This window comes from Octopus sinensis, linkage group LG6, assembly GCF_006345805.1.
Source record: "Octopus sinensis linkage group LG6, ASM634580v1, whole genome shotgun sequence".
NCBI classification, from domain to species: Eukaryota; Metazoa; Mollusca; class Cephalopoda; order Octopoda; family Octopodidae; genus Octopus; species Octopus sinensis.
Window position 1 is genome coordinate 24,592,810 of NC_043002.1, and position 22,913 is coordinate 24,615,722.

The following is a 22,913-nucleotide window of genomic DNA, read 5'->3' on the forward strand; positions in this document are numbered from 1 at the left end:
TGTATCTATATACATATGTGTATGTGCATGTGTGTGTATATATATATATATATATATATATATATATGTACATATATGTATATACATACGTATATGTGTATGTATATATGTTTGTATCTATATACATATGCGTGTGTATGTATGTGTATATATATATGTATGTATATACCTATTGTTTAGAATTATGAGATAAAAGAAATGTTTATATATGTTTGTTTATGTGAGTGTGTGTGTATATATATATATATATATATATATATATATGTATATATAGGGTTTATATGTGTGTGTATGTTCATAACACAAGCATACACACAAACCCATACGTGTGTTATTTATAAATATTTATACGAACACATATAATTGAAATACAGATTACTGCTGTTGTTTTTGTTGTGGTTGTGATTGTTGTTTAGCAGTGCCTGTCATTTCTGGCAGAATACACCTTTAAGTACAAAAAAAAAAAAAAAGAAATTTCTGAAATGTTCCAGAGAAACCAACAGATTGCAGCTCCCCCTTAATGCTACAGAGCTCTCACCAATTATTGCCAACACCCCTAGAGAATTTAATTAATTTTTTTTTCTTTGGTGAGGACTTGGGGAATTAATAGTTAAAATATTTCACAAGCTTCAGGAACTCATTAGAGCTGCTTACGTATGTACAGACGGATAGACATATATATATTAGATAGAATACCAAATTGTGTAATGCACAGCCACACAGACATCTGTATGTACGTATATATACATATATATGTGTACATATATGCATATATGTGTGTGTGTATATATATATATATATATATATATATATAGATTCAGATGAGTATGGTACTTAAGTTGAGGCACCAGAATTTAGTACGGTATTATCCATACAATTTCAAAATAAGGTAATTAAAATTAAAATAAGAAACAAGAAAATCCAGAGGTAATACAGTACGATCGTTTCATGCAACTCCATTTAATTGAACAATGCAATCATTACATCAATTTAAAATGTAGAGCAATCTTCAGCTGCACAAAAACATAGAATTTAATTAAATGATCGTACTGCATTAACTATGGATATCCTTGTTGCTTATTTTGATATGTATATATAAATATATATACAAGAATAATATAACACAAGGATAGAAGCTATCAGGCAATGCTGAAACAAATGTTGTGATCTACCTCTAAAACTGAAATCCTCTCTCCATGTGTTATATTATTTTTGCATTAATTGTATGCAAAGAGGAGTTCTGCTTGTGTAACCATCCCTGGAATATACCCTACTGTAGGATAACATGTTGTAGTCAAATAATGACATAAGAGCTTTCAAATGCACAGTATGAGGTTTTTAAGCTGTATTATTCTAAATATATATGTTTGTATATATACATGCAGGTATGGAACTTTATTTCACAACCATGTGATGTCAAGTTCAATCTCAGTGTGTTTCACTTTGGGTAAACTTCTATAGCTTCAGATGGACTAAATGCTTGTGAACGAATTCTGGTAGATGGAAACTGAAAAGAAGCCGTCTGTGTTTGTGCATGTGTGTGTGTGTGTGTCTGTGTGTGTGTGTGTGTGTCTGTCAGTCTGTCATGAGTTTTTGTGAGTTATTGTGTGTGTGTAATTTTCTTGATATTGCATGCTAATTCAAGCAGTCTTCATCTCTTGTAATCTTCATTGAAATATATCTAGAACAGGGGAAAGTTAGACATTGCTTGAAAACATGTGATGGTTGGCAAAAGGAAGGGCATCTGGATATAGAAATTCTTTCTCAACAAATCCTATCTCACTCATGTAGGTTTAGAAAAGTAAACATTAAAGTGATAGTGCTGTTGCTGATGATATACATGCATATATCCTCCTCCTCCTCATCATCATCATCATCATGTAACATGTTTTCCATGTTGGCTTGGGTTGGATGACTTGACAGAAACTGGTAAGGCCAGGGGCCACAACAGGTTCCATAGTCTGTTTTGGTTTGGTTTTTTTTTTTCAACTAGATGCCCTTCCTAATATCAACCACTAACAGAGTGTACTTGGTGCTTTTTACATGACGCCATCATCAGTGTCTTTTTATGTGGCACCAGTACCAGTGCCTCTTACATGTCAGCAGTAGCAACACCAATGTGTTTTTATGTGGCAGTTTGGTTTTAAGATATCAATTTTGTTGTGGTGGGTGGGTCTTCCTGAGTAGAGCGATGCACCACTTATCTTAGTCCCCTGTCATCCTCTTTGTAAGGCTTAGCATTTTGAGATCAGTCTTTAATACTTCATCCCATGTCTACCTAGGTCTTCCTCTTTCATAATTCCTGTCCATTGTACCTTATATATTTATATATATATATATAGTTAATTCAAACATGAAAGCACAAAGAGAAAACACAACAACGCGTGGATGTGGAGCAAGTATAGTGTTATTGGATGCTCAGGAAAGGAAAGAAAGAAGGAGGATTTAACGTTTCGAGCGGAGCTCTTCGTCAGCAACATAGGAAAAGGAAAGATCCAAGGAAGGGAAAACAGAGGAAAAAAATCACCAACGATACACACGCGATCACACACACACACACACACACACACATATATATATATATATATATATATATATATATATATATATATAGAGAGAGAGAGAGAGAGAGAGAGAGAGAGAGATAGCTAGATAGACAAACAGACAGACAGAGATATGTATGCATGTGGGAATGTATGTTGCTTAAGTGTCCTAATTAGCAGTCAAAGTACTACAACATGGTAGGCAGAGTAAAAGACAGGATATGAAATGGTCAGAGTACTATTGTCACTGTTAACAGCAAAAGGACATTCTGTCAGGGTGAAGAGCAGATTTTACGATGTATGTGTATGAATTGTGATACTGTGTGGTAGCAAAACGTGGGCTTTCAATGCAAGAATAGAGAAAACAGATGAATATGATGATGCTGATGATAGGAAAGAAATAACATGATTGTGAATTAAGGAATAAATGTATACAATATAAAGTGTTCTTCACCATCATGGATTATGAATAACCATTGGCTGTTGGTCAGAGATAATATCTGACTATGCAGTTGACTAATTCTTGAATATGACATCTTTGTTTGATCCTAAATAAGCAGAACTACACATACACACTCTAACACACACACATACACATATATATGGCAGAGTTGGGGATATCTGTGCGTGGTGTGTGTATGTGTGTGTGCATGGTTCCTTATTGCCAGGTAAAATTGTCAGGTTATTTATAAAGACATTTATAGTTAAGTTAGTGATGTAGAAAAGCTGTCATTCCGTACAGAAACCCTTCGTGTGTGAATACATATATTTTTATACACTGTACGCCCTGTACTGCATTCACTCAGCCAGAAAGGCAGAGCAGAGTGTTTGCATTCAAGCACAGAATTGAACAGAATCTTCTTAGTTTCTGCTGAAAATGTATGTTGTGTGTGATATATATGGAAAAGAATGTATGTATTTATATGTGTATAGATACACTCTCTCAAACATACCCACACATACATATATATATATATATTTAAAGAGAGAGAGAGAGAAGGATATAAATATGTGTGTGTTTATATATATACACATATATGGGAAAAGATTTTCTAAAATTAAAAATTATTAATCATATAAAAAGAAATCTTTAAAAAATATATTAATATAGACTTGATGGAAGGAAGTTTTTATATGCTTTCATTGTCTTCGACTTTGCAAGCACACTTAATATAAGATAATCTCTGTGTTTAAATGTGTGTGTGTGTTTGTATGTATATATATACATACATACATACATATAAGAAGAAAAAAAAAATGGAGATAGTGAAATTACTAAAGGTCTGTTATCAACAGTCTGGTGTAATGAATCCATAAACACACATATAAAACATCTAAGGGTATATTTTTCTCCTTCTGGAGATATTATACTCAGGGCATATGAATTTAATATTTTATTGATTCACTGAGTATTAATTGAAACAGCTGTAAGGGATGATGATTGATTTGTTGTTGATAATAAGCACTTATTAACTTGACTATATCTATTTTCTTTTTCTTCCTTTATATGACTATAGACTACATGGTTTTTATATATCTACCTATTTTTTTAAAGAAATCAAGCTCCAAAAAATATTAGGTATTGAACCAATATTTCCATGGATGGCACCATCCCTTCATGAGGCTAACATAACCTCTTATTGAGTTTTATATAAATATATATTTATATATGGATGTTATATTTATATATGGATTTTCTATTTTCTCTCCCTGCTTATTTCTGTGTTCCTTTCTGCCAAAGAGCGTAGGCTCAAAACGTAAAAGACACAAGCGTTAAACTAATACATCTGTTTGTTGTTTACACACCCATCTTCGTCTTTTGGTTATGTATATATATATGTATATATATATATATGTATATGTATGTATATATATGTATATATATGTATATGTATATATATATGTATGTATATATGTATATGTATATATATGTATGTATATTTATATATGTATATATATGTATGTATATTTATATATCACTGTGGGCACCATGTAGGCAGTCATCAAAAAGTTTTTGTTCGTCTTGAGGCTGATAGAGGTTCCTTGTCTTTCCTAATGAGAAGACGGCATAATGCTCCCTTTATTCCTTCGGAATTAAGAGTCTGCAGTCTTCGAAACATGTGTTGAGAGTAAAGGAATTTTGTTAAAATCTTCGTTCGACTCCTTTCTTTCATTTATTCATATATTTATATATATGTATATATATTCACACGTGCATATCTTTCTGAGAAATTTTGATATTGATTTCCTAATATTAATAATATATTATTAAAAAATATATATATATATATATATATATATATATATATATATATATATATATATATTTATGTGTGTGTATATATATATGTGTATATGTGTGTGTGTGTGCATGCATGTGCATGTGTATATAAATATATATGTATATATATAAAGATAGATTGGCTGTGTGGTAAGGAGTTTGCTTCCCAACCACATGTAGTTCTGGGTTCAGTACCATTATGTGGAGCCTTGAGCAAGTGTCTTCCACTATAGCCTTGGGCCAACCACAGCATTGTGAGTGGATTTGGTAGATGGAAAGTGAAGGATACTTGTACTTGTATATGTATGTCTTTGTGTCTGTGTTTGCCCCCGCACCAATGTTGATAATAGGTGTTGGTTTGTTTACGTCCCAGGGCTTATGATTACCAGATTGTTTGTTCAAATCTGGGCTATGTAGAATATATGTTGTTGAGTAAGACACTTTATTTCACATCGCTGCCATCAACTCAGCTACAAATTAGTAACAGTTGAGTGCTGGTACAGTCTTCTTTCCTTCCAGCTCTCATGCGGCTACATAAACATTTAAAACAAACAAATAGATAAATAAAATATACCAAAAGCATGGTACATACTATCAAGCTATACTCGCTTGTGAGTAACAGCATTTGTTTACCATGGTTTTGTGTGTGTGTGTGTGTGTTTGTACACACAGACATACAACACACACACACAAATACAAACACACACACACACTCATACAGAGCTAGCAATCTTGTATTCCCAGTTGATGTTTTAATGGATATTTTGGGTAACACCAAGATAGCTATGGTACATGAAATGAAAGAGACCAAGGAATTTAGAATTCTATGATCAATGTTCCCTCTAAACAGTGCACTTGCACCTGCTCACATGTTTTTACAACTAGTCCACTAAAGGCAAAAAAATGTGTGTGTGCAAGGTTTTCAAGATGAAATCAAATTTTTTTTTTATTGATGATAGTTACTCAAATGCACACATGCTTTGCAAAAGAAGACAAAATTTGCATACAAGAAAATGTCTACACATACCTACAGTAAAATATTAGAAAGGACATTGTTTGTGATGCAGAAGGTCTAATCATTTGCAACTCTAACTTAAGGAAACTTGCCAGCTACCTGATCACTTGCCACAAAGCTGAACACACATGATGAGAAAGACTTCATGCTTACCAGCCAACAAGACTTCACAACTGGTTGTGATCATCAAGTCTTTCTCCAGTGAAGAATGTACCACAAGAGACGTGTTTAACATGATTAGAGAAAGTGCTATATGGATTGAAAGACACAAGAAAATCTGCAGAAGGAAGGTATGGAAACTGAAAGATCCTCTCAGATAGGCATAGGTATAATGAAGTACTGACACTTGTCAAGAAGGAAAAGGAAATTGGACCTTGTGCCTAGAATAGAAAAGAATGAAGAGGAAATAGAGATCCATACTACAGAAAACAATTGTTAGTTCCTAAGGTTCCATACTTTAAGAAACAGACTAGACCTGTAGATGAGTATGGATTCCACTACTATACTGGCCTCTTCCTTGAAGCTGACTGGTCTTGTACCGGCATCTTTCTAGTACCCTGACTTACTTGTCTTTTCACCTCTCAACACCTTTGTTGAGTACACATGCTTCTCCTTTGGCTCCACACTAACCACTATGTACCCAGTCCTTGCTCTCTACCAAAACATTGGTCCTCTAGAATCTGCCTTCCACTCAGTTTTCCTGCAGGTTCTATCCTGCAACAATTCAAATGATGAACAGCTTCAAGTTTACCAGTCTCTGAAGGCCTGAAAATGCCCTGGTCACTGTCCCTTATAACACTCAGCAAAGTAAAAAAAAAGGGGACAAGAGATAATGACATAGTGTTGAAATATTCTGGTGAATATATACACAGTGATGATATAGATATCTGAATCAGTAGTAAACACCCAAGTGGTCCTCTACATCTTCCTGTGCTTCTTATGTTTGGCCATGTTTAGCTTGTATTTTTGGTGTACATTTATGATCTGATGTAGAGAATAATTCCTGGGGCAGTCAAATGTCTGTTTAGATCATCTGAGATCTTTTATGGCCCCATTGTTTCTCTAAGTGCAGAAGACCTCTCTGCAGGGCCTTGACAACTGCATTTAATACTAATACTACTACTATTACTAATAATTTATAATTATGACTTCTACAATTATTGCTTTTAGAAAACATAGTTTCAACCTTTACAATGATGACAACTCCTATGATGACTCACATCACAACAACTAACATCACCATAATCTCTACCACCACCACTACCTCCTCCTCCTCCTCATCATCATCATCATCATCATCATCATCATCATCATGACAATCTGAGCCTCTTTTACAACTGTCAACACAGTAATCACCATCACTACTGTCATCAGCAACATCACTACCACCATCACCCCAACCTTCTCCACCACCATCACTACAACCCCTTCCATACAAATGCACACCACAACCACCAGTGCCACAGCTGTGTCACCCTTTTCAAATCCTTCAGTAGATAAAGTTTCCCATACCAGCTTGTCTCACACTGCCTCAACTCTAACAACACTGCCAGATAACGTAACTACCAACGCAACCACCACCCTGCCACTGGCGGTCGGGCATATCAAGCGGGGTGGCAGCATAACGGGGTGTGTGAAGAAATATCTAGAAGAAATCTCACAGAAGAATGTTAGGGAAAACGAAATAGAGACTTCCCTTCTGAATATATACACCTCTGTTTATAACTTTAAAAAGTTGTTTTGGAGATTGGAGTATCGTATATGTTTGCATGTTTATATGTGTAATCCCATTATATACACGCATATACACATATATGTATATATTTATGTTTATAATTGTGTTTGTGAATGTATGTGTATATGTATGTATGTATGTGTGTATGTATGTATGTATGTATGTATGTATGTGAGTGTACATATATATGTACACATACATACACATATTTATGAAATAAGAGAAACTGAAAATGTACTAAGAACATACAAGATTTATTTATATTCAAATTGATACAGTGCATTTTATTTCATATATATCTATATATGAAATAAAATGCATCCAGTACATTCTTTAAAGTAACTGGTATCACGAACAGCAGCCAACTGAAGAGAGAGTACTAAAAACAGAATCTAGGAATGGGATATGGTTCTTGAAATAAAAACTGATTTTGACTGTGTAATAATCTGAACAATCCACACAAATATAGAAAGTGTATGTAAAATGATGATGATGAGGACAATGTGTGCGTGCATGTATATGTATCTGTACATATGTGTGTGGGCATATATTGGATGGAAACTATGGAAGAGGAAGGACAAAGAAGACATGGACAGAAGTAATGAAGTCAGACTAGCACTGTCGTTTATTTCCAATCTTCTGCAAAAACAGATCTGACCCTGAGAGAATATTATCTCACTTGGAAACAATTGAGACTGAACCCAAAACACATGATTCTGAAGTGAAGTTTTTAATCCACAAAGCTATCAGTATGTATATATATGTGTGTGTGTGTGTGTGTGTGTGTGTGTGTATATATACATATATATATACACACATATGCACACATGCACACACAGTGGACTTCTTTCACTTTCCATCTGGTAGACCCACTTGTAAGCTTTGGCTGGCTATAGTAGAAGGCACTTGCCAAGGTGCTATACAGTGGGACCAAACCCTGAACTATGTGGCTGGGAAGCAAACTTCTTACCACACAGCCACATTTGCACATATGTGTGTGTGTGTGTGTGTGTGTGTGTGTGTGTGTGTGTGCGTGCGTGCGTGCGTGTGTGCATGCATATATGTAGGTCTGTGTGTCTGAATGTATGTTTCTATCTCCTTATCTTGACAGTGTGTGATAGTTGTAAAATGATTATCTCTGTTACACAAGCAGTGTCACTCATTTCCAGTATTCTGCAGAAACATACTGGTAATGTGGAAATATCTTGTTTGGAAACAGGTGAAGGTTGGTGACAGGAAGGGTGTCCAACTGCAGAAAATCAGCTTCAATAGCCCCATCTGACTCATACAATTATGCAAAATTGAAAGATAAAATGATGATGATATTTTGGCACTCAGTTATGATGACAAGACTTCCATTTGATCCAATCAATAAAACAGCTTGCTTGTGCAATTAATGTACAAATGTCTGAGTAGTCCACAGACACATGTACCCTTAATGTAGTTCTCAGGGAGATTCACCATGACATAGAATGTGACAAAGCTGGCCCTTTGAAATACAGGTACTACTCATTTTTGCCAGCTGAGTGGACTGGAGTAACGTAAAATAAAGTGTCTTGCTCAAGGACACAATGTGTCACCAGGAATTGAACTCATGATCTTGTTATTGTAAACCAAACACCCTAACCACTAAGCCATGTGCCTTCACAATGAAGATAATGATGATATATATATATATAAAACAAATGATGATGATAAATATGTAGCTCTAATGATGGAATACTCAACCTATGGAATCCTTACTCAATATAATGTCCCACACGCTTGGCTATTTTAGAAACAGCTGTAAGAGACTGTGTATCTATATTCTCTATCTAAATTAAATATCTTTTTCAAGTGATGCCAAACAGTTTGCCTTTTTTCATTTTTACTTTAATCTTTATGATATATATATATTAGATTTTAAAAAATTAAGAAAATGTTGTTATATAACTTTATTCAGTTTGTATGGAATACTCTAAGGATTTAACCTATCCAAATTCCCATCTGTCTCACTTGACATTCTGTTAGCCAAGCTTTTTTGCATGGAATGCTGACTGAGGTATTTGTCGGGATTTCTTCGGTCTACTTCTTATCACCACACACACACACACACACACACATCATCATCATCATCATCGTTTATATATAATGATATATACTGATAAACTCATATAATGATATATAAAAAAATAAGTACTGACGTTGATTTGTTCAACTAAAATTCTTCAAGATGCTGCTGTAGCATGGTCACGGTCTAATAACTGAAACAAGTAGAAGTTAAAAGGTGTGTGTGTGTGTGTGTGTGTGTGTGTGTGTTTGCATGTATTTCACATACAAATGATAATAGTGAGTTTATTGTATTCAGTTCTCAGATGAGATTGAAAAAGAAAACAGCAATAGCCCAAGTATTGAAAGACAGTTATGATAGCCAAAAGTGCATGTATCATGCACAAAATAAATCACAAGAAGATAGACAAGGGAACAATAAAACTGTCATAAAGAAGAAATGGCAGACAAACACGCCAAGAGTAGTGTTGGTGAATTTTGGAAAGGATAGAATTCTTGAAGGGTGCAGTGTCCTGACAGCTAACCACCAACATAAGTAGTTTAACCCTTCCATTACCATATTTATTTTGAGATGTCCTGTGTCTCTTTCAGTTATTTAAAATATAACAAAGAATTTAGTAAAATAATTTAGTTATCATTAAGCTAGTGTTAGGAACATAAATTGAAACTAAGGTTTGGTGGAAGATTTTAATTCAAAACTTATGAAAACAAGACATTTGTACTACAAAGCCAGAAGTGGTTTCAGCTAGGTTGGTAACGAAAGGGTTAATCTGTGCTTCAGTATTTCTGAGCATGATAAAATGTTTCTGAAAGTCATGGGTACTGTGTTGTTTGAAAGCATATAAATGTGTATTTGAATACATGCATATGAAGGATGCTGAAAAGTTCCTGGCTTTGAGTAAAAGAAAATACAGGAGGATCAATAATTATGATTTTATTCAACATATTTCCCTCTCAGATTCACACACTTATTGCCTGCAGTCCTTCAATTTTTCTAAGCCCTGTAAAAGAACTCAGAAGGTTGGGCCTCTAACCTAGCCTTCCACAATGTACTTAAAGCCAGGAACTTTTCAGCACCCCCTCATATATGTGTATTAATGTATATATATATATCTTTATATGTATGTGTATACACACCCTCTAATTTCATTTTTTTTTTTCTATCTTTCAGTTCAATATTCAGAACAAGATAAAGTTGGTAAGGAATTACTTTAATTGATATTTTATCATTGTTATCATTATCATCATTACAATCATTAACATCATAAGCATCACAGTATTGCCTTGATCTTCCCCACTTCACCATCACCACCACCATCATCATCATTATCATAAGCCAGAGTGCCTCTATGTTATCGCTGAACCTACAAATGTTGCAGCCAAATCACCCTCAAATTACATCTATTTCAAAAAAGAATAATATATTTTATAATATAATCTTTGATATCAAAATACACAAAATTTTCTTAACATCTTTGTGACCTGATCACCAATACATGTGGAAAAGTTAAACAAGTATATAGGCATAGGAGTGGCTGTGTGGTAAGTTGCTTGCTTACCAACCGCATGGTTCCAGGTTCAGTCCCACTGCATAGCACCTTGGGCAAGTGTCTCCTACTATAGCCTCGGACCAACCAAAGCCTTGTGAGTGGATTTGGTAGATGGAAACTGAAAGAAGCCTGTCGTATATATGTATATATATATGTATGTGTGTGTTTGTATGTCTGGGTTTGTCCCCCCCCCCAATCATCGCTTGACAACTGGTGCTGGTGTGTTTACATCCCCATAACTTAGCGGTTTGGCAAAAGAGACCAATAGAATAAGGACTAGGCTTACAAAGAATAAGTCCTGGGGTCGATTTGCTCGACTAAAGGCGGTGCTCCAGCATGGTCGCAATCAAGAGTAAGTATGTAGGAGACCCACATCTGCATCCAAAGGTTCAACAGAAACTGAGGAAAAACTTGAGGCCTGTAAAGACTTGCTAGAGACTTAATATAAATCAGTTACAATGGAATTGTGTTAGTGACTATGCCACAGATGTGTGAAGAAAATGTTAATATCTGAAGAAATAAAGCAAAAATGAATATAACAATTTTTGTGGGTTCTTAAAAAGCTAAAATGGATCTTCCATGATGTAATTACATTAATTTCCAGAGTCTCAGATCAGGTCACTTACTAAACAATTACGTCTCAACTGTATGCGTGTATGTGTGTGTGTGTGTGTGTGTGTGTGTGTGTGTGTGTGTGTGTACCTGCCTGTCTGTATGAATATATACATATGCATATTTATGTTGGTATACATATATATACACATGCACACAAACACACACATATATTTATATGATAAAAACACACACACAAACATACATACTATTGTTCATCCACTTATGTTCCTGTATGAACTTAACCGAATACCAAATCTCATTGTTCTTGTGATTAGTTTTCATTGATTTTTGTTGTTCTTATTGTGACTGCCATTTGTGCTCCTTTCTAGTTATTTCTGTTATTGTTGCTCTACTCATCATGTCTCCACCCATACACCCTCTTATCCACCATTCCGAGATATCTTGTAATCCAATTTGCCAATTCCTTCTGCACCATACAACATAAATATTGTAGACAAAGCTTTCATTGTCAGAGCACCAGTTTCCATTTAGCTGAAAGACGACAGCCTTCAGAGAAGAAACGGTGTGGATTCCTGGTGTTTGATAAGCACTTTGGTTAATTCTCAGACTGCTGATTTTTCACATATATCGTAGTGTGTGTATGTGTGTTTGTTGGGAGGGGACAATTGACACTATTTTCAGCATCGTATTGATATTTTGTAAGAAAAAAACCTTATCTTTATGTTATAAGACATCGTGTGTGTGTGTGTGTGGCATTGGAATAGTATTTATAAAGCAGGAACATGTATCCAAAGATTCAATTTTTTGAATGACATCTCAATACAGTTAATAAAATATATTTAAATAAGGGAGTGTTGGTACTGACCTTTGTGTAACTCTTATAAATTTACTGAACTAATTTATTGATCTACCATTTTTATGCTAGGAAAAAAAGGCTGATTTCTTTAGGAATATTCACACATGCACACACACACACTCACTCACTTACTCGCTCACACACTCACAAGTAGAAAGGCAGAGAAACACAAATAAATTTTATGAGTACATTTTCATGGAATGCAAAGTACGAAGTATGGAATAAAGAATACAAAATAAACAAAAGATATTATGTAATGGTCTTATCTTGACAGATGTTTTGTGTGAACCATGGCTTATGCCATAACCACATACAGTATTGGTTATTATAACCAAATAATGTCATGGGCATATGGAATAGTACAAGTCTCTGTGGATCCTTTTGGCAAGGCCAGATCAGCTTCATTGGAAGAATGTGGCGAAACACACACACACACACACACACACACACACACATTACACATATGTATAACAAAACAGGAACCTGGAAAATTTTTTGGTATTATCTATTCACCATTACACATGTTTCATTTGCTAATAGGAACCACAAAATTGTACATGGATAAACATAGGAGTGGCTGTGTGGTAAGTAACTTGCTTACCAACCACATGGTTCTGGGTTCAGTCCCCCTGCGTGGCAACTTGGGCAAGTGCCTTCTATTATAGTCTTGGGCCGACCAAGGCCTTGTGAGTGGATTTGATAGACAGAAACTAAAAGAAGTCCTTCGTATATATGTATATATATATATGTATGTGTGTATATATGTTTGTGTGTCTGTGTTTGTCCCCCAACATCACTTGACAACCAATGCTGATGTGTTTACGCCCCCGTAACTTAGTGGTTCAGCAAAAAAGATCAATAGAATAAGTACTAGACTTACAAAGAATAAGTCCTGGGATCGATTTGCTCGACTAAAGGCGGTGCTCCATCATGGCCACAGTCAAATGACTGAAACAAGTAAAAGAGTAAAAGAGATATTCTTCAGTCAGATTAATGACCTGTAAAGGCATGGCATTTCGTTATACTACAAAGTATATTAAATGATTTTATAAATCAACACCATGTTCTACTGTGTTAGCAGTGTTATTACATCACTTGTTATGGTTATTTCTACAGATTTTCTATAGAAATTATAGCCAGCTCCGGTTTTGTTATGATGTTTCAGACCCGAGATGCCAGATGTAAATAACAATGAGACTGAAGATGAAAAATGGAAAAGGGCATATATGACATTTTTCAGGAGTTTTTGCTCCTTTATCAGCAGCCATCCAAGCCATTAACCATCCATAAACTCATTGCTTAAATAGCCACTAAATATAGCAGTGCAGCATTATTGAATTTATCATCTTTGATCTCATTGTTGTTTACATCTGGTGTCTCGGATACAAAATGTTATAACAAAATTTCTATAGTAAACCTGTTGAGATAACCTTAACGAGTGATTTGCTGACAGAGAATCAAACAATATTGTATTGTTTGATTCTCTGTCTGAAGAATTTGTTATAGGAAATTTCTTGCATGCAAACAATGTTTCCAGAATGTTCAAGTTTAATATGTACCTCACATCAAGACAATAATGACAACTACATACTGGATTGTAATACCGGAGTAAGCAGATGTGCTTCAAGAGACGACAGCTTTGATTTTTTTCTCTACCTTTGTATATTGAGGTTCAAATAGTTTATAGACTTTTAATACAACATCCTTATTCCTTTCAGTCATTGTAAAATAGCTGATTTTTTTATGGTTTCTTGACTTCACTTTCTCTTTGTACACATGACAATAGATTTTTGACAAAATATAGCCCAAAGAACACTACTTTTAACCCAAATTTTCACCCAGCAATAATACGTTGATATAGACATGAAACAGCAATTAATTCAGACATCCTCTTGTCATCATACAAAAGTTGTTTTTACTCAAAATTTATTAGAATTATCAATTTTTTTTAGTTCAATCTTTTATTTATATTCAGGCTTCCCACAACAGCAGTGTTTTGGCTCTCTCAAACTTCTTAAAGTGCTGATGTCATATTTTTTGTATAGGGATTTCATTATTTGAAGGGTAGTATGTTGTGCTGGGAGAGTTTTGATGGCTGTATTTATAACAGTATGATGTACTGTAAAGAAGCTCCTCTGGTTATTGTTGTTAAGCCTCAATTCAACCTTACCAAACAACCAATGATTAGGGGCATTTTAGTCTTGACCATCCTGTCTTTTTGTAATATCAGGAACCATGTTCTCTAATTTGTCATTTTTAAGGCAATGCTGATCTATGATTTGACAGAAAGAGAGAGAGAGAGAAAAAAGAGATTTGGTTACTCTTTCTAGAAGACTGATTGACTGCACAGAGGTTCTGTTGGTTCATAACTGTTTTAGTTGTAGTTTAGTTCCAGATTTGTTCTGATTGAGTTGACTTATGACAAGTGTTTCAGCTGTGACCATCCAGGGACTACTACTAACCCTTTAACGTTCTGTTGTATGTAATGCTTATTTATCCTGATTATTTTGAATTATCATGGCTAATCTCGTAGCTTGGAGATTTCAATGATGGGGTTGTTTAGTTTTAGAATGATATTTTAGGTTGTGATGTGAGGAAATTTTGGTGCTATTTCTAGCAATTCATGTGACTCCTCATAGGCCCCTTTGTTGGTTTGTAGCAGTTTTAGTCATTGTTAAATCCCACGAGCATAACAAAACACCTGGTGTGAATTTGATAATCCAGCACTCAATCAGGGCCAGGGGTAAAAGATAGCAAAATTATGCTTATCCTGTGCTGTATTGCTAATACTGATATGACATAGAATTCAAGTTTACTGTGACTAGCAGCCATCATGAAAATTAAAGACTACCAGATTCAAATCATTGTCTTGAACCATCAAAGTTACCATTCTAGTGAATCCAAGATTAATGACATTCAGCTTATGCTATGAATACCAGGGGCATTGTAAAATTGATGAGTATTCCATCAGTTATTAGGACCGAGTTCAGGTTCTTCTATGGGTATAACTTAAAGAATGACAAGAGGAGGAAACCTGCTTAATATAGCAATCATTCTCTACTTTCAAAAATGAGAGGACACATTAGATATTGTAGTCCTAAATATGCTGTGATTGATAAAGACAGGGTGTTCATAGCTTGAAACATCTTTGATCATAAATCTATTCAATAAAGGCTGGTTTGGGGTTCCGCCAACACAGTCCAGGGGTTCCGCAAGAAGTTACAAAACTGTTAAAATCGGCAGTGATTTTTAATTCTCCTGTGCAGATATGTGTGCATAAGACTATTAAATTATTGCACAGGGGTTCCTCGAGCCAGTGGAATGTTTCCTTGGGGTTCCGCTCCAGCAAAAAGTTTGAAAAGCACTGCTCTATACAATCATCGAGCTGGATAGAATCAGCAGTTAACTCTCCCTCAAATCACATCCTACTGTCTTAAATAATTTGAATGTCATATTGGATAAAGTAATCCTAGATACACTATGTTTGGAAAGAAGGAAAGTATGGGTAATTAACTGATACTTTCATTTTTCTGGGATGGGGTTGCTTAAATAAAAGTACTAATCAAGAATTAATCATTAATTCAATCTAGCCTTGCCTCAACTCCTAAATTTGTGGGCTTGTTGGCTATGTTAGAAATTATCAAACAAGCCAATAAAGGATTACTTATGTGAAAACACAGCCTGCCAGAAATAACAGCCAAACTCCCCTACATCATATCCTACCATCTTGACTAACTCAGTCCTAGATTCTTGCACATAGGAAAAGGATGGGATGGCCATTCTTGGTATGATTTTGACTATAGGTTGGCTTTATCAGAATTGCTAACCTGGTGTTAAGCAACAACTGCCAAATGGCCCTAAGATCATATACCCTACTATCTTAGAAAAAGGACGATTATTAAACCTAACTCTAACCCTGTTATACAAAAAACTGGATAGTCATAACTAGAATGTCTTTGCTCATAGGTTTTTCTCTTTACGGGCTGAACTGGAGCTAAACAAGAACAACATTAACTTCAACAATCAATACTAGAACAGACTTTGGTAAAAGCATAACCACTCAGACAGTACTTAGTGTACTAGTTTCACTGGAGCCTGTTGACAACCCACTACCATGACCATCACCACTACACATAATCACTATTGCTTGGGTATAGTGTAGGACTGGTGAGGTGAGGCTTGTGAAATGTCTGGAATGTTGCCCTCTCCATCCTTGCCTCCTAAATATTACAATGACAACAACAGCAATTGTAACTGATATAATAATTAGAATAGTAATAAAAGTAACACAACAATAAACTTAATTGCAGTAACAACCATAATTAGCATCACCGCCGCCACTACTACCACCAGCATCTTTATATGAGCTTATGCGGAAGCCTACATGATAATTTGACCTTTTAAGAATAACAGCTAAATCTCCCTGAAATCACACTCTGCTATTTTTAAAAAGGGACATATTGAATAATGTAGCCTTGTATATACTAGCCCTGAAAAAGCCAGGATAGTCATGGCTGGAATGCCTTTTGATTATAGGTCTGTTCAATTAATACTGACATGAGGTTAAACAGAAAAACATGGCTAATTACAGCAAAAACTATTTAAATACCACCACCGATACCTCCACAACAACAATAATGCCAAAATGATAATAGCAATAAGAGCAACCACAACAACAATGGTAATTTTAACAATCTGTTAATTATGTTAATTATGTCTAGTTGTTGGTCATGATTGTGATGAGGATCTAGTATTTATGGAATGTTTCAGAATATTCTTAATGACTTATTGTTGTTTGCTTCATTAAATAGTATTTTAGCGTTGTAGTTGTGTGTTTGTATATGTATGTATATGTGTGTATGTACATATCTATGTATTGTATGTATGTGTGTACGTACACATGTATGCATGTGTGTACGTACACATCTATGCATGTGTGTGTGTATATGAGCTTATCTGTACCAACAATTTGTGTGTGTGTTTGCATGAGTGTATTTATGAATATGTATGGTTGTGGGTGTGTATCTCAAAATGTATGTATATGTTATATATATATATATATATGCATGTGTGAATATGTGTATGTGTGTGTAACTGCATATGTTTCTATATGTAGTCATATGTGTCTTTGTGTGGAGGTGCACTGGCCCAGAGATTAGGGCACCACTCTCGCGGTTGGAGGATCACGGTTTCGATTCGTTGTGTGTGTTTATTGAGCGAAAACACCTAAAAAAGCTCCACAAGGCTCTGGCAGGGGGTAGTGGCGACTCCTGTTGTACTCTTTCACCACAACTTTCTCTCACTCTCTCTTCCTGTTTCTTGAGTAACGCTGTGATGGACTGGCGTCCCGTCCAGCTGGGGGAACACATACACCACAGAAACCGGGAAACCGAGCCCATGAGCCTGACGGCTTGAAAAGGGTGATGTTATGTGTCTTTGTATTAATGTAATTATATTTGTGCTTATATGAATGTATGAATGTGTGTATAAAATACATATTCATGGTTTTGTAGACACAGGTATGGCCATGTGGTTAAGAAACTTGCTTCTTAAATCTGTGGTCTTGACTTCAGTCCCGCTGCACAGCACTTGGGCAAGTGTCTGCTACTATTATCCCAGGCCAACCAAAACCTTGGTAGACAGAAATTGAAAGAAACTCTTCACACACGTGCATGCATGCATAAATAGAAAAGTGGATATGAAGCAATGATAATGACATGTGTTACAAAGAATTTTGTACTTAGCTTTTTAAGATGAGTTGTTCTTAATAAGATTATAAATTTTGTTGTCCATTAACCTCATCTTTTAAGTATATTTCCAATATTTATATTTATACTATATTAGGATTCATTCAGACCCTGATTGTCATCAGATGTCTTACTCATAAATATGTAGGTCATTCCTGACAGAATTCAAAGTAGGAACCTTTTATTTTTAAAATAAGTGTATTTAGTAGATTATAATTTTTGTTTTCAGAGTGTTTGCATCATCCTTTAGAGACAAACCTCTTTTTAATATATTTATATATCTAAGAGGGCAAGCTGGCAGAATCTTTAACATGCCAAGCAAAAAGCTTAGCGGTATTTCGTCTGTCTTTAAATTCTGGGTTCAAATTCTGCCAAGGTCAACTTTGCCTTTCATGGGAGTCGATAAAATAAGTACTAGTTGAGCACTGGGGTTAATGTAATCAACTTATCCCCTCCCCCAACATTTATGGCTCTGTGCCAAAATTTGAAACCAATATATTTATATATCTACCTTGTGTGTCAATCAGTATGATATTCTTAGATACATCCATAATTCCATACTGGATTCAAACTAGAACCATTATTTTTGAACAGCATAATGATGAACTTATTCAGTAGGCTTCTGGAACATTGTTCAGATCTAGTCTGGCATAATGCATATATATATGTTAAGGGATGATACACCTGATAATGATGAGAGATCAAATCAAATATAATGTCATCATCATCGTCATTTTAATGCCCATTTTCCCATGCTTGCATAGGTCAGAAGAAGTTTATTAAGACAAATTTTCTTCAGTTAGATGCCCTCCCTGTTCCCAAGCAAAGTAATATTTCCACATGGCCAGATACCCAGTGTTGTTTGGGATTAAAATGGCATTGTTTGTATATATATCACTGTTATGTTGAAAGAAGTGATACGGTAAAGTGTAGCATGATGACAAAACGTTTGTGGAGTAAATAATGGGTTAATTCGACTAAGCAACATGTCATGCATCTGTTTGGAATATTCCAGGCCCTAACCTATCATGGGAAATTGGAGGTGGGTGGGTATGTGATTTTTGAAAGCACTGCAAAACTGTTAGTGGATATATTCTTCTTTGTGGCGGTCAGTGCAGTGTCTAACATGATCCATCATCTGAAGTTTTGACATCTCCTTTGGGTTTGTTGTTCTACATCACTTGTAAAGTAAATTTGGAGGATGTTCCTTCTGTATTGAGACTCCATCTGATATACTGCAGCATGCCTTTTCTGATCTTGGGAAAGTCTCATCTCACTTCTGTCTTAAGACTCCATTTGAATTGCTGCAGTATGCCTTTGCTGATCTTGAGAAAGTCTCATCTCCCTTCCCTCTTGATGTAAATCATTCACTTTTTTAAATATAATAGAAATAAGATGATCTTAGTGCTATCACATTAGAATTAAAAGTGAAAAAATAAAAGTGAAACAATATTATATCACATTACAATATAGCTCTTATTCTTTCGCTTTTGACACATAATACTGAACCAGTGCCGTTGTTTTATTGTTTTAATCCAAATGAAAAGAAAAAATGACATGCTAACACTCACAGGGTCTGATACTATTACCTTGTAAAATTTGATGTGATTTGGTGGAGCCATTTGAGAATGCATAGGGAACAGACAGACAAAAAATTTTATATATATATATAGATACATGATTGACACTGTTTGTATAACACTCATTTACAACTATCAGGTGATTTCAAGACAAGGAGACACAAACATACTTACACACACACACACTCTCTCTCTCTCATGCACATGCACATATACAAAGGGCTTCTTTTAGTTTCCATATACCAAATCCCTCACAAGACATTGGTTGGCCTGGTGTTATACTAAAAGGCGGTGAGCTGGCAGAAACGTTAGCGCGCTGGGCGAAATGCTTAGCGGTATTTCATCTGTCGTTACATTTTGAATCCAAATTCCGTCAGGGTCGACTTTGCCTTTCATCCTTTCAGGGTCGATAAATAAAGTACCAGTTTCACACTGGGGTCGATGTAATCGACTTAATCCCTTTGTCTGTTCTTGTTTGTCCCCTCTATGTTTAGCCCCTTGTGGGTAGTAAAGAAATATATACTAAAAGATGCTTGTCGAAGATGCCATGCAGTGGGACTGAACCCAAAAGTATGTGGTTGAGAAGTAAACTTCTTAACCACACAGTCATGACTGCACCTAATATTTTTTTTTTAAAGTTACTGCTCAAAAAAAAAAAAGTTAGATAATCTTAAGACATATATATGTGTAACCTATGTAGTTGACATACAAGCAGGACAAATTTAACTGTTTCTTCAAAGGTTGAAAAAATGACCAACAGCCTTAATCAATCTTTGAAATTTATTGAGTTCTCATCAGAGCTGTTTACATCACCTTACCAGTCCCAGAGAAAAAAGCAGCTAATTTGTTTATATTGTGTAACAAATCCAGCATCTTCAGAGAACTAGAGCTATTAATTTCCATACTATAAACATTTAACACTTTATTCAGTATTAGCTTAAAAGCCATGGGTCTGTGGCCCAAAACTAAAGAAAGCTAAATAGCATGATTATAATATGTCTATAATGACTATGTGCCCTGGTAGTGTTTGATCAGAGGTTAAGCACGAATGAAAATTAATTCTGTAATGCAATCATTCTATTGTTCCAGTCCCAAGTTGAATTCCAACTATTAGTCAATTTGTCCCAAACTTCTTATCTCGGCACAAAAGTAACCAAACAAATGTCATTTATCTCCCCCGACGTCATCTGACAAATGTCATGCAAGATGGCATGAATCAGTGAAAAATAGCAATTCAAATGCTTTTAAATAAGATCCCAATGCTGGATGTTCTATAACCAAGTGAAGGGCAGATTTACAATCCTGGGGCCATCCTGATTCCAAAAATGTATAATATGTCTATGTAGAGTAAATGTAGACTGAGATACAGGGGTTCCAGATGGACAGACAGACTTTTCATCATCATTTAACGTCCACTTTCCATGCTAGTATGGGTTGGACAATTTGACTGAGGTCTGGCGAACCAGACTCCAATCTGATCTGGCAGAGTTTCTACAGCTGGATGCCCTTCCTAACGCCAACCACTCCAAGAGTGTAGTGGGTGGAACTGGCAACGGCTATGCCGAAATGGTGCTTTTTATGTGCTACCTGCACAGGAGCCAGTCCAGCGGCACTGGCGACGACCTCACTTGAATATTTCACATGCCACCAGCACAAGTGCTAGTAAGGCGATGCTGTAATGATCACGCTCGAATGGTGTGCTTAATGTGCCATCGGCACGAAGGCCAGCTTGTTGCTCTGGCAATGATCTCTCTTGCATGGTACTCTTAGCGCCCCACTAGCAATGGATGCCAGTCACTGAGTTTGATTTTGACTTCGATTTCACTTGCCTCAACTGGTCTTCGCAAGCAGAGTTTAGTGTCCAATGAAGAAAAGGCACACATTAGTGAACTGGTTGCAACCCTAGCATAGGCCACAAGGTTATGGTCACACTTGCACTTGCCGAGTCTTCGGCAGCACAGCATATTTCCAGAGGTCCCAGTCACTAGTCATTGCCTCGGTGAGGCCCAATGTTTGAAGGTCATGCTTCACCACCTCATCCCAGGTCTTCCTGGGTCTGCTTTTATTAATATAGATATACATATTCTGATAGTAATAGTATTATCATTATCTGCTAAGTCACCATTAGTTTAAAAATAAAGTTTTTTTTTGTTTGAGCCCTGTCTGGTATCTTGCATGTATCTAGAAATAATACAATTGATAAAGATCCAAGATTGAAATATAGTATAGTAAATATATACATGAGGTAAATAATGGAGAAAATTGTAATCTTAACTATATTAATTGTTGTTACTGTTGTTGCTGTTTAGCCTTAGGTCAGACCTGATCAAACAGATTTGTAATCAAATAAGGAATTGTAGCTGTTGCTATGCAATCCTTTTTTTGCATCATTGTCTATATTATCTAAATTTTACGTCTTCAAATCATACCCCAGTATGATTTGAAGGTGATTTAACTGCTTTTACCACATCACTTACTGTCTAGAGGCAATTTTTTTGTTGGTTATTTAACCCTTTAGTGTTCACATTATTCTACCCAAATTAATCCTTTTTCATCCAAATTGTTTTGAACTAATCATGCATTATCTTGTAGCTTTGAGATTTTGATGAGGTAGCTGTTAATTTTTAAAACGATATTGTAGGGTTGATGTGAGAGACCAGATCTGGCCATTTTGAACATAAAACAGGCAAAATACTTTTGGCCGGATATGGCCGGTTTAAATGCTAAAGGGTTAAAATGGTAGTATGTGTAATTTGAGGGAGATTTAGCTACTATTTCTCGAAGGTGATGGGGGATGGTATTGTGAGATTTGGTGCAGTTTGTGGGATGGTTTCAAAAGAGTATCGGCTCTCAAAAACTAAATTGCATCAACTATTCTTTGACATAATTTATTTCATTGTGTGTGTGTGTGTGTGTGTTTGTGTGTGTGTGTGAGTGAGTGTGTACACTGACAGTTTTATCTCATTATCATCATCATCATC

At 35.4% G+C, this 22,913-nt stretch overlaps 1 protein-coding gene across 2 annotated transcripts in view; it reads left to right on the top strand.

The window, feature by feature from the left end:
- LOC115212780 (transmembrane protein 132E) overlaps positions 1-22,913 on the top strand; it is a 193,691-nt gene that overhangs the window by 85,111 nt on the left and 85,667 nt on the right. Inside the window, exon 2 of one of the 2 annotated variants that reach the window (XM_029781467.2) lies at positions 10,795-10,821. The exons of the other annotated variant lie outside the window; for it this stretch is intronic. Coding sequence (XP_029637327.1) covers positions 10,795-10,821 — 27 coding nt within the window. The remainder of the gene's footprint in view (positions 1-10,794; positions 10,822-22,913) is intronic. 2 annotated transcript variants of the gene reach the window in all.